Consider the following 13,661-nt stretch of genomic DNA (forward strand, 5'->3'; position numbering starts at 1 on the left):
TCCCGAGTCTCCCCACAGACCATCTGCCCTGCACTGTCCAGTCCCTCTTTGTGGATACTCACAGAAGTTATTCAGTTTACTGCCTCCAAAGAGCCAGAGCACACATCACCCTGTTAGTTTAGAAGGGGACTTCACCCTTCATTTTAATACACAGCTCTGAGAAGGTTTTGTAATGAAAAAAGAATAAGTCTATTAACAAAGCACAGATAGGGTTACAAGTACAACAAAACAAAACATGCTTGCTAATGCCTAAAACTTAACTTTGGCAGGTTACAATCTTTATCTAAGGAGGTTTCTCACCTATAGTCATTTCCAGCTACTCTTTGTTTTCAAGTCAAGATGATCCACTCTGCATGAGCTCACAGGGTTCTGCTCCCTCTTTGTCCCCTAGGTGATAGATGCCAAAATGGCTTTCTGTTTCACCTTGTATTTTCCCAAATGTATCTATTTCAAGAGCCAGGAAGGCTTCCTGGGGGTGCAGGCTCCATCCCCATTTGTGATGGTTAAGTGGTCTTTCTCCCTCTTACCCTGCTTGTTTATCTTGATGTTTTTGTTTACTTTCCATGTAGATGTACTTTTCATTGTCCTCTGAGATATTTATTACCTAATTCAGTTTACATTGGAGACACAGGAAAACAAGCACAATAGCATTCCTTTGTCTAGGACAGGTTGGGATTAGGCATTGTTTGCAAAACACCTTTTAAGAATGTATTTCCAGCAGACATCTATCATTCTTTATAGACTGCCTGTACATATATCACACAATATTAACGAGCAGCATCTTACCAGTTTGCCTATGATACCTTACATCACACCTTTTAGCTCTTAAGTGCAGATTATGACAACAGTGGGGCAATGCGTGCATCAGGCCTGATGTGAAGGATTGTATGGTGTGGCATGCCCTCTGCCATTTGGCAGTCAGTGACTCCCTAGGTCATATTCATTGTACGATTGGGCATAATAATCACTCTACAGCAGGGAAAGGTGGGAAAGAAAGAAAGCAGCTCCCATCTCTGGGATGGAATCTTTGTGTTGCCGAGTCAGTGGCAATCTGGCATGGCTTAGTGCCCAATTAAAAGATTTGGTGGGCTGCTGATTTTAACATCCTGTCAATAGCTGCAAGAGAAGGGGGTGGGATGTGCCCGCATGAGGTGGTGATGCTTTTCTGCATAAGTGCTTTCAGGTGAGCATCCACCCTAAGAAAATACTTGGCCGGTGATAAGGACTTGTTTTCACTTTTAGTTTGGATGGAGCTGAATTTTTCTCTTTTTGAGCGCCACTTCTTCCTTTCTGGTGACCTCGTCATTTACTGAAAATGTATTGTGGCGGATTCACCCAACTGGAGCCCACACCTGCCATACATCAACCTTTTCCTGAACTAGATCCTCAAACAATCCCCAACAGAAATTGCCATGCTGTTAATCTAACAATGTCATTCAGCCCCTCCTCCTTGCCAGCGCTCTCCTCTCTTCCCCCCCCCCAAGCTAGGCGGACTGCGCAGGGTGACAATGGGGGGGGGGGGGCAGGGGCTCCGAAAGTCACGGAGGGCTCTCCTGAGGCATGCACAGCTTGTGCCTCAACGAGGAGCCTGGAAAATGTGCAGACCCTGGCCGGTGAGTGCTGGGTGTGGGCGGGGCAGGGCAGGGCTGGCCCAGCCCCTGCAGGCAGGCTGCACAGCCTCTGCCCGAGGGCTCCTGCGCAGCATCAGCCCGTTTCCCTCCCTTCCTCTTGCTCAGGGATGCACCACCCTGCACCGCCGCTAGAGACAGGTGGGCCACAGGGCTGAAGGAGCAAGGAGAGTTCTCGACCTACGGGGGGGGGCGCACAGTGGGGCCTGGCTCAAGCTTCCACCCTAGGGTTGTTGGGCAGTGGGCTCAGGTGGTGGGACTTAGGAGCCTGGCTGCACAGACCAGGGCTCCAGCCATGGGGTTTTGGGCACCAACACCTGGCTCCAGACGTGATGTTTCAGGTACTGACCCCCAGCTCTAGCCATGCAGCCTTGGCCTGCAGCCAGGCCCACAGGGCTTCAGGCTCCAACTCCTGGCCACATGGCAGCAGGCTCCAATCCCTGGCTCTCGCCGTGCGATGCCAACCCCCGGCCACACATTCCAACCCCCAGGTGCTGGCCCCCCAACCCCAGCCTTGGGTGCCGACCTGGGCTCCAGCGGCTGCTGGCCCTGGGCACCGAGCCACAGCCCCTGGCTGTGCAGCTCCTGGCCCTGGCTTCACAGTACCTGCCCAGGGCTCTGGCCGCTGGCACTGACCCTCCAGCCACACAGCTGACGACCCCTGGCTCTGGTCACAGGACTCATCACCGACCCCCATCACTCCTGGTCCCCGCTACTTCCCCCGGCCCCTGCTACCCCACCCCCCACTCCGGGGCTTAATTTGTCCTGGGGCTTACTGCAAAAAGTTATAACAACAAAAATGCAAATGTCGCTTTTCACAGCATTATTTTTTTTATTGATTCTGCAACCCCCCCCCCCCTACATAACTAAATGACAGGGATGTGGATGTGGCTAAGTACATTTTTGTTTATTTTTCCTAAAGTTAATCAAGTATTTTAGGGAAACCTGTCAGTGCGGCCACCAGCAAGAGTTAGTGGCCGCACTCGCAGGCCACCAACAACGAGTTGTGAGACCCCCCACCCTTTCCCCCTTTCGGCTGCCTGTGCGGAGGGGGAGTTTTGCACCGGGGCTCGGTCCCGGGGGCCGCCGCAGCCGCTCCGTTTGCCCCCGCCCGGCCGCTCGGGGACTTGCTTTTTGTCGGCCAAACGAAAACCCGGGATCCGGAGGCAGCGCCCTCGCCTTTAACTCGCCGCCCCTTCAGCGGCAGGAGCCAGCGGAGCCGCCGAGTCTCAGTGCCGGAGCCGGTCTGCGGGACGCTGCGGCCGCCAGCGCCTCATGAGCCTGCCCTAGGGGCGGCGGGCGAAGCGGGGCTGCCTCGCCCCAGGGCGGCGGGCGGAGAAGGATGCTGCCGCGGGCAGGGCAGCTGCTCCGGAGCGCCAGGGGGAGATGGCAGCAGCCCCTGGCCGCCGCCGCCGCCAGAAGCGGTCGCTCCCTGCCGGCCGGGCCCCTGCCGGCTCCCCAGGTGAGGCGCGGGGCCGGGAAAGTTTGCACGGGGCAACTTCAGCGCCCGGGCGGCGCTTTCCTCCCCTGCCCGCTGCCGCCTCCGGCCGGCCGGGCTCCCGCGGCTGCTCGTGCCCCTCGCCGCGCTGCTGGGCCGGGGCAGGGCAGGGCGCGCGGGGGCAGCAGTTTGGGGGAGCGGAGCGTACGGGGGGGCGGGCTGTGATCCCCTGCACTCCCCCGGCGCGGACACCGGCCCCCGGGCACAGGGGGCGGCAGAAAGTTCCCCGCCGCCCCTCCGCGCGCTCCAGAGGATGGGCCAGCCCTTGGGGAGGGAGTTCAGCGCCGGATCTGCCCGCTCCGGTTTGTGTGCGAGGCTGATAGGGCTCCGGACAGTGAAACAAATGAGGTTGTAAGTGACTCATTGAAACTCACGCCCAGCCCGCGGGAGAGCGAAGAGCCTCTGCTTTTAACACGCACCCAGCCTGGGGCGGCGCGCCCTGCTGTTCCGGCGCACCTGAAGCAAAGGCATTTGGCAGCGGTCCTTGCTTTGCTAAGGGGAAGTCTGCCCTGCCTGGGAGCGCGCAGCTTTTTGTTGGAGGTGAATTTAAACAGGATCAAGCGAAGTGGATTATGCTCCAAGTCTACCAGAGGAGGAAAATCTGTCTTGTTTTAAAAGCTCAAGTCAGGAACCTGACCATCAGCGCTGTCTTTATAATTTTTCCACTTCCTCCAGCGTTGTTGCCCTGCTCCCTGATAGGTTGATGATGAATCATCAGTGCAAACTGTATATGAGTAACAGTTGATTTAGCACAACTGTGTTATATGTCTGTTGATAAATATCTTTGGATAGAGAGGTGTGGTGAGGAGCATGCTGAAGAAGGGGAAAGTCTGAACTTTAAAGAGAAATCCTGTAAATAACTCCAGTTTTATAAATCAGTAAATGCCAAGAAATCTAAGGTTAAAATGGCCTGGCTATGGTTCTTAAAAGGATATTGGCAGGATTAGCATTTTAAGGCTTTTTTGTTATTGTAATTATTAGTAACAACCCAGTTACTGAAACTGAAATTTCTAACCATCATATTTAATTCTCACCATTTATGTTTACTGTTTCAACCTAAGGCCAGCGTGGACAATAAAACTACACTATTTGTGGAAATTGCAGTCACTTGTTCAGTTTCTGTTCATAATACAGTACTTACCAATTTCTGGATCATAAACATGAAGATAGTGCAGTTATTTCTGAATTTTCAGCACTGCAGGGGGAGTGTTAATAATATTGTAAAATATTGAAGGTATTTCTCAATATATGGCTTAGAAAATGTATTTTCCCCCCTTTTTTTACACAAAAAATATACAAGTCAGCCATGCTGATAATGCAGCTTTAACTCAAATATTGTCTTTTGTATTTTCTGTATTCAAATGCGGAAGGATGCTTTGACAGTGTTTCATTTTGATTAGGACCAGTTCAGATGGAATATTGTATTCAGCTTTTAAATATAATCATGTTTTAAAGGTGGACTGAGAACTGCTAAAAGATTGAGCAGGGTGACCTGGTAGTCTAGGTTTGAATGCTGCAGCCTGACCTATTTATCGATGCAAGGGTCCTGCTGTGAGGATCTGACTGCAGCATCTGGAATGTCAGCATTCCCTCTCTGCTTACTTTGTCTTGGGAAGCAGCCTATTTCTCTGTGGTGGGCAGGTTGAAAGAAGGGCTTTTTAGTTCAGTAGTGATGAGGCAGGGGGCAGCTGTATATAGGGATAGGGGAATAGTATTGGGGAAACTAATAAACAGAAGCATATAACTTGATAGTTATTTACCTTTTTATGTTTTGCTTTTGCGTTCTTTATCTACTACTGTTTCCATTGCCTATTTAGGCTGTCAGTAGTTCTTTGGTGTAGGGGCCATCTCATGCTACATGTTTATACAGTACCTAGCATAGTGAGGCCTCTGTCTTCACTGGGGCATCTAGGAGCTGTTGTAATATAAACACTAATGGTAGCAGTGCTATGTGGGAGATCAGAAAGCAGCAGCACCAAACCTGGATGAGGACAGTTGCGAAGGTAGCACCCACAGCCCCAAGTGACTATTATGGATATCTGAGTGCTGCTGACAGGTTTTGAAGAGAGTCCAGCTCTTCACCAGGGAACTGATGGCTGTAGTAGAATGAGGCTTTGAGGTTAGGAAGTTTAGTGGAGACAAGGGAGAGAGAGAAGGGAGCCTTTGAACCCTACAATGAACACGAAAGGCCATTGATGGATCCAGATTTATGAAGGTATCTGTATTGTGGATTTCATTTTTCTTCTTTCTATTTGAGGTGAACTAGTAGCTAGGAAATGCCATGTCTAATTACATGATGTGAGGGCTGCTCCTGATTTCCCTGCCCTAAGGTAGAAGCATTCTAGGTATCCCCTCTTTTCTTTCTCTTCTACTCTTGAAGCTTGTGGGTTGCCCTTTTGAGGGCTGTGGTGCCCCATTGCCTTATTCTCAAAGGGCATTAAACTTGTAAAAATTAGTCAATTAAATCCCCGCCCTTCCCAAAAAAGTATAGTTTTTAGGTACCACACCTATTTCTGAGTCCCCCTGTCAATTTATGTGCATTCAAGTGGTTATTTTAAAACCGCTTTTCTTTGTCATGTGTGGGAAAACCCACGGAAAAAACGTTGAAACGGACTATCTCAATAGGGAAACAATGAAATGGTCTATGCACAAAGTGCTGTTAAATGCACTAGTAAACAAACTGAAGAATAGCGATTTGTAGTTCGTAATTACTTTCACTTCTAGTAACCTTTCACTTCTAGTAAAATGAGTAAATTAAAAAAAAATCACTCTTCTCAGTATTTTAAGTTAGTATCCCTTTAAGAAATCTCTTTTAAAAATCCAAGCCACTGTCTGTGCAAAAAGGGTCAAAAATGCTATTTTTAAAAGAAAGGTCTGTTGAAAGGTACGGTTCTGTGGACAACATGGCCCGAGGTAACTATGTGACTGTGTACTAATAATCTGGAAAAAGGAGACAAATGTTGTTGACAAGTTCCACTGTCAGGATGTTTTTAAATTTTGACTATTAAAGAGTCCATCCAATTCTTTTTAAAAGTTTGCTCTGATGGAAGCTTAGCAAAATGTCGGCGCTAAACTCTCAACCTATTCAAGGACAAAATGTGTGACTGGGACACATGACAGACACAAATTCATAGAGGAAGTGTAAAAAATGTGTTTGGTTCATTTATTTAACATATGCAAGGTTTCCCTTAACTGAATTTTCCTGATGCAGTGTTCATAAAGTCAGTTGAAAGCAATGAACAGAGTGGACACTGGCTTTGGATGGAATGTCAATTAAACTGGGACTAAAATGGATGACACTCCATAATGAGGTACAGGAGAGCAGTATGGTCTGTGGCCATGTCTTCACTCGGAAGCAAGGTGTATTTGCTAATGTATGCTGGTGGAGTTAAACCCTGGGAAGGAAAAGGAAAAAGCTCCTTCCCAAGGTTTACCTTGACTAGCTAACACATATTAAAAGTACAACTTGCTTTGTCTATGTTTTGAAAATCTAGTGTTGTCAGAGCTGCACATACTCCAGCACATACTAAAGAAGTGGAATTAAAGGCTAGGCTGCTTGCTATGCTTAAACTCTATTAGCTTAGCACATGTTAAAGGCAGTGCAGCCAGGATTTTATCTCATGATTTCAGTGATAGATGTTGTCATTAGGTTATAATTTAAAGGTGATTTTTTTTTTTAATTAAACAGACATTTCCATGCCTTGTTTGGAAGCCAAAACATTGTAGCACTAAGAACCTGAAAGTGAAAGTGATTATAACAAAAGTGAAATTGACTTCCCTAACTGCATAATTATTGAAAAATAAACAGGGCGTACAAGTAACAAGCCAGCTGTCTTTTTTTTTTTTTTTTTTTTTTTACAATTTTCCCTCTAAAATTCTAAAATATTATTAGTAAGGTAGGTAAATGTGTTTACAGCATTTGTTTAATAGTTTGTTTAGTGTTAAATCACAAGGTGTGGGTCTGCAGCACAGTTCATTCAGCTGAAGCATTTGTTTCCATAACAATCATATACATCTCTTGTAGTAATTGACAGGGTACTTGCATTGAAAATTGTTCCAACAAATCAACCTGAACAATTTTGATCGTCTGGTAAAAGTGACTGAAGGCTCATTCAATTTAACACAAAGAAAACTTCCCTAAGGCCTGGTCTATGTTAGGAAATTAGGCTGGTATAACTGTGTCACTCAGGGGTGTGAAAAATCCACACTCCTCTGATTAACACAGTTATACCGACCTAATCCCTTTTGACCTAGCTACCGCCTCTCACTGAGGTGCAGTGCTGTGAGTGCAGACAAGCCCTGAGTGTTGTCCCAGGGAAATGCTTTCCTGATTAAGTGACTTTGACTGTAATTATTAATTTTTAACTAACCTTTTCAGTTACCATTTCTCCATATGTGGTGTTATATCCGTGGGATGTCATTGTTCTGTGTATTTAAAAAAAAAAAGTATTTGGATCCTGGCTCTGGAGCGGAAGGATTATCCAGTGGTTATGGCACTTGCCCAGGGTTTAGGAGAACAGAGTTCAATTCTCTGCTCTGCTACAAACTTTGTATTACCTTGGGCAAGTCTCTTCGTCTTTCTGTGCACTAACTTCCCGATCTGTAAAATGGGTATGACAGTACTTCCCACTTCACAGAAGGGTTGGGCAGATAAATGTTATTTTGAGGCACTCAGATACTATGGTGATTAGGGTTACCATATTTCAGCAAGCAAAAAAGAGGACGGGAGGAGCCCCACCCTAGCCCCGCCCCTGCCCCTCCCACTTCCCGCCCGCCTCAGAACCTCCGACCCTCCCCCTGTTCCTTGTCCCCTGACTGCTACCTCCTGGGTCCCCTGCCCCTAACTGCCCCCCAGGACTCCACCCCCTACCTAACCTCCCTGCCTCTTGTCCCCTGACTGCCTCCTCCTGAGACCCTCCCCCATCTTAACTGGCCCCCTAGGACCCTACCTGTACCCTGACTGCCCCAACCCTTATCCATACCCCCACCCCCAGACAGACCCCTGGGACTCCCACGCCCCATCCAACCACTCTCCACCCCCTGACAGCCTCCCCCCCAGAACTCCCAACCCATCTAAATCCCTCTGCTCCCTGCCCCCTGACAGCCCCCCCCCCGAACTCCCAAACACCCCCCCCCCGCTCCTTGTCCCCTGACTGCCCCCTCCTGGGACCCCTGCTCCTAACTGCCCTCCAGAACCCCACCCCCTACCTAAGCCTCCCTGTTCCATGTCCCCTAACTACCCCCCCAAATACCCCCCAAGACCCTACCCCCTACCTGTACCCTACTGCCCAAAACCTTCTCCACCCCCCTCCAAAAAGCCCCCCCCGAACTCCCGACCCCCCCCATCTCTTGACTGCCCCCTCCAAAATCTCCCTGCCCCTTCTCCTGCCCCCTGGCCCCCTTACCCTGCTGCTCAGAACATGGTGTTGGGCTCTGTGCGGAGCCGGACACTTGGCTGCGCTCCCCAGCGCAACACACAACCCGGTCCTTGCCCCTGCACAGTGCTGCCGGAGCGGGGCGCTGGGCTGCAGGGGAGGAGGAGCTGCCGAGGCCCGATGCAAACGGCCCGGCAGGCCGGCCGGCTCAAAATTCCGGGGGGGAGGAGGAGCTCTACAGCTGCTCCGGAGTCCAGCCCAGCAAGCTGCGGGGCAAGGGCTCTGGCTGCCAGAGCCCCATGCGAGCGGCTGACTTTCCTGCAGCCCTCCCAGCCGCGCCTTGCTCTGCATGGGGGGGAAATCCCGGACATTTTTAGTGATTTACAAATTCCCCCCCCGACGCTATTTTTAACACAAAAAGGAGGACATGCCCGGGTAAATCCGGACGAATGGTAACCCTAATGGTGATGGGGCCATATAATTTAGGGTTACCATATTTTGTGCCTCCCAAAGGAGGACACTCCACGGGGCCCCAGCCCCGCCCCCGCCCCAACTCCGCCCCTCTCCAAAGTCTCCGCCCCCTCCCCTGCTTCCCGCGAACATTTGAGTCGCGGGAAGCCTGAAGCAGGTAAGGGGGAGTGTGGGGGGAGGAGGTGCGGCCCAGGCTGGCCCCGGCCCCGGGCCCGGCCCCAGGCCGACCACCCCCGGCCCGCCCAGCACTGCGGTCCCGGGCCCGGCCCCTGGGCCCCCCGGCCGAGCACCCCCGGCACCGCCCCGCCAGTCCCCAGCCCGGCCCCCCAGCACCGCCGGCCCGGCCCCCGAGTCCCCGGCCCGGCCCCGCCGGCGCCCCCGGCCCCGCCGGCGCCCCCGAGCCCCCGGCCCGGCACCGCCGGCCCGGCCCTGGAGCCCCCGGCCAGGCACCGCACCGCCGGCCCAGCCCCGGAGCCCCCGGCCCGGCCCCCAAGCCCCCGTCCCGTCCCGGCCCCCAGCCCGGCCCCCGAGCACCCGCACGGCCGGCCCGGCATGTCCCGATTTTCCCGGACATGTCCGGCTTTTTGGGCTTTCCCCCCGGACGGGGATTTGGAGCCCAAAAAGCCGGACATGTCCGGGAAAATCCGGACGTATGGTAACCCTAATATAATTATTTAAGATAGCTAGAATTTGTAAATAAACAGTGTGACTTTTTGGTTAACAAATCAGCCAAATGATTTGGCGCCAAATGAACCATAGTATAATGCCTAAAAGGACAATTGGATATAGTTTGTTTGTAAAAGCAGGAAATCATGTCTGTTGTTGTTCTCTCAGAAAGCAGTGTCTCTAATTGTCAGCATTCCAGCTGAGTGGTATTCAGACAAAATTAACTAATCTGCTGATGTTACTGTTCACAGGAATCCAGTTTTGAGTAATTACTAAGCCTTCTGACTAATGCTTATAGAAAAAGCTGCTTCATTTTGTATTATTGAATCTTCTATGTCTCTTGTATGGCTCACACCTCTCTTTCCCTCCCTCCCGCCACCCCGCCCCGGGAAGTGTTTGCTTTTATAAGGAGGAGGTTTTGCAAACTATGAAGCATTTATTTGATGGTGCATTTTTCTGGCTGGCTATATAAAATAAAGCTTGTGACCCCACAAAACACTGTTGTAGTAAAGTTATGAAAGTCTTAGTGTTTTTTAAAATTATGATTATTTACAGAGACAAGGTGGGTGAGGTAATATCTTTTATTTGACCAACTTCTGTCCGTGAGAGAGACAAGCTTTTGAGCCACACAGCACTTTATTATTATTATTATTATTTATTTATTTATTTATTTATTTGTATTAGATTATTTTACAGAGATCAAACCTAAAATTTGCCAATTCTTTCATTTCCCCATGATCATTATTAAATCTTGTTCTTAATTCTCTGACACAAATGCATTGCTTGCACTGTTCTCTTGAAATAAAGTTTCCCTTAGCAAAGTCCCAATGGAGAGTAGATCTCTAAACACAGAAGTCAACCTAAAACACTTGATTTTTCTAGACACTATTATTGCTGTTCATACATAGCACTGAGCCAGAAAATATTCCTAGGGTTACCAACCTTCCAGGATTGGCCTGGAGTCTCCAGGAATTAAAAATTAATCTTTAATGAAAGATTATGTCATGTGATGAATTCTCCAGGAATACATCCAACCAAAATTGGCAACCCTACGGTACTAACATAAGCCTGAGTTTGCAAACTATCCCAGTCTTTTTAACCATGAATGCTGAATCTCTGTAGGCCTGGGATTTGTTGCTTCTTCCAGCCATTTGCAGACATAAGTAAAATATGGGCCATCTGTACTGGGGATGTTCTTACTGTTGCAGATACACAAGTATGGATGTACTGCATCAGTACAAAATGGGGATTGCATTCATGTGGCTTCCCTTGGTTTGAATCCAGGGTAAGCTGTGCACATCCTGTTTTAAAAACTCAGCTCAAAATCACCCATGCTGGTTTCAAATTAGGGGAAGCCACTTGAGTACAATCTCCATTTTGCACAGGTGCAATACATCCACCCTGGAAGTCTGCAGTCAGGAAGCTACATTGGTACAAATATCCAAGTATAGACAGGGCCTTATTTTGTAACGGGTAACAGCAAGAATGTGGATAAGGAGGGAAGTACCATAATCCAGACCAGTGGTTCTGAAACTTTTGTACTGGTGACCCCTTTAACATAGCAAGCCTCTGAGTGCGACCCCTCCCATATAAATTAAAAACACATTAACACCATTATTAATGCTGGAGGAAAAGCGGGGTTTAGGATAGAGGCTGACAGCTTTTGACTCTCCCCCCCCAAGTAATAACCTCGTGACCCCCTGAGGGGTCCCAACCCCCAGTTTGAAACCCCCTGATCTAGACACTTTGTAAGTATCAAGTTAGCTGTCAGTAGGACAAAAGTAGAAATTTTCAAAATTTGAGTGTATTCATATTTTGTTAATTCAAAATGTTTCCTTTTTTGGTGAAGATTTATTAAAAAGTGGTCTTAGGTTTGAGGAACAGCTATTTACACTGTGAAAATGTGATTTCCTGTGAGCCTACAGTGAAATATACAGTCCCCAGGAAATTTCTGGAGTGTGAAAACGGGCAAAACGAAGTTGCAGACATTTTTGTGAAAGAATATTCCAGTTCTACTTTATGTTCTCAGAGGCCTAGGCAGGTAACCCTGTTGCTGAGGGGAGAGTCTTGCTGGTTGCAAATTGCAGCTGGTTGGAAAATCTTTGTTTTGTTTATCTGCAGGCAGCAGGAAAAAATGTTTTGCTTCTCAGTTGCCAATGATATTCACATCCTATTTAAAAAAAACAGCTCAAAGTCACGCATGCTGTGATGCCTGCAGCTAGTAAGCTGTTGACCGGTTCCACAGAGTGAATTTTCCAATCTTTCCCTCTTCTTCTCGCCAGCTGTCTCAAATTACTGTAATGCTTCTAGTGTTATGAATACCACATTTTAAAATTCAGTTGTGTATCCGCTCCTGAGCAAACACCCAAAATGTGTAAAAATATCCAAAGGGCTATTTGAAATTGTCAGTCTTGTTTTCTTTCCCCTTCTCCCTGTGCTTCACTGTCAAGTTTTATAGTGGATTCTGTCAAAGCAACATCCCCAGAACAGTGCATGCAGCAGCCTGAAAGAAATGAATCATCACTTAGTCTCTGCCTTGCAGTTGAATATTCTAAATAAACTGCAGCTTTGTACAGTTTTAACCCTCTCTTATGCCTTTGTTTCTAAACATCAGGCCAAATCCTCAGCCAGCCCCCCGCTCAGGCAACTTTGAACCATGGGACTATGGGGAATTCCCTAACTGTGAGGGAGTCTGTATAATCCCTCTGTGGCCCATTGGCATAGGAGGTTTATTGGTGGTGGGAAGGGTCTGTGGGTAGAGTGTTTATATGCTGCAATGAACTCCAGCCAGTTCAATGACCCTGGGGGGTTGTAGTAGGTATCATAGGTTAGAGCAGCCCTGAAGCTATTCTGATTTATGCCAGGGGCTGAACTGGTCACCAACACGCTTGGAGGTCAGGGAATTCTTGATGGCTTAAAGCCCCACCCACTCAGGTTTCGAATGATTGTTGCTTTGTAAGACCCAACAATTGGGAAGAATAGAGTGTCTCCCAATATTGGGAGACTAAATAAATATTGGTCTATAAAATTACTTCTCTACACACAAACCTTGTTCTAGAAACGAGAGGATAAAAAGCCAATAAAACACACACAACCCCAATAAAGTATTTATGGAGAATTTATGCACTTGTCATGACTTTTTAGCAAATAAATGTTCACAGATGCTTTAAAAAAAAAAAAAAGCCATCGTGCATTCCTCACTCTTGTTTCAGGGAACATGCCTGCCTCAGCAGGTTCATTTTGTTGGCCTTCAATGTTGCATCCATGCCAATATATCATAATGGAATTGGGACTGGATGTTCTCCATTGTTTCAGCTGGCAGTTGGGATATGGCTACCTTTTTTGAGATAAACATTTGCTCACTGGAAAGACACCTGTTGTACAGGGCAGTTAAAACTCACTGTCCCTTCTTCTATATATATTTACATCCACAACTCCTCACTGTCTCCACTCTGAGTATAGATTCTGGAATCAAAACCAGTGAGTTGCAAGGAAGTATTCTTGTGCGTATGCATGTAGTTATCTGCAAAATACTATATTCTATGCCTGCTCACGTTTTAAGAGTTTTGTAATAGCCAGCTTTATTCAATTGAGGCTGACATCTGCTGTAGATAGAAACAGTATTGTTTAAAAGAAGCTGACATTTCTTATAACATAGAATTATAGACGTGTAGGACTGGAAGGGACCTAATTGCAGGAAAGAGATTAATTTGGGAATGTAAAACAAATCTCTGCTTCCAGAGAAGATTAGAATCATTGTGATCACACATTGTGTCACTAAAAAAGTATACATATTTAAAAACATTTCTTTATCTGTTAGTAAGATCTTATATTATTAAAACTTTAAAAATCTCTCCTTATCACTTAGGCTGTTTAATTTTTGCATTTTGGTGGTTTATACTGAATGAGAAGTGAAACTGAACATTCCATTTGTATAGTTAGTTTCTTCATCTTCTGTTTATGAAACATTTAAATCAAAACTAACTATTGACTTATAAACGCACAAAAAGACCAAACACCTTA

The 13,661-nt window shown here is 47.6% G+C and overlaps 1 protein-coding gene across 2 annotated transcripts in view; it reads left to right on the top strand.

The window, feature by feature from the left end:
* The first annotated feature begins 1,761 nt into the window (after window positions 1–1,761).
* MCUB (mitochondrial calcium uniporter dominant negative subunit beta) overlaps window positions 1,762–13,661 on the top strand; it is an 85,568-nt gene continuing 73,668 nt past the window's right edge. Inside the window, exon 1 of one of the 2 annotated variants that reach the window (XM_065596215.1) lies at window positions 1,762–1,969. In XM_065596215.1, coding sequence (XP_065452287.1) covers window positions 1,961–1,969 — 9 coding nt within the window. In that variant the 5' untranslated portion in view covers window positions 1,762–1,960. Of the gene's footprint in view, window positions 1,970–2,821; window positions 3,091–13,661 lie in introns of those variants that run through there. The other variant, XM_005287912.5, reaches the window with a different exon arrangement.

This window comes from Chrysemys picta, chromosome 5 (genome assembly GCF_011386835.1).
Source record: "Chrysemys picta bellii isolate R12L10 chromosome 5, ASM1138683v2, whole genome shotgun sequence".
Classification (NCBI taxonomy): domain Eukaryota; kingdom Metazoa; phylum Chordata; order Testudines; family Emydidae; genus Chrysemys; species Chrysemys picta.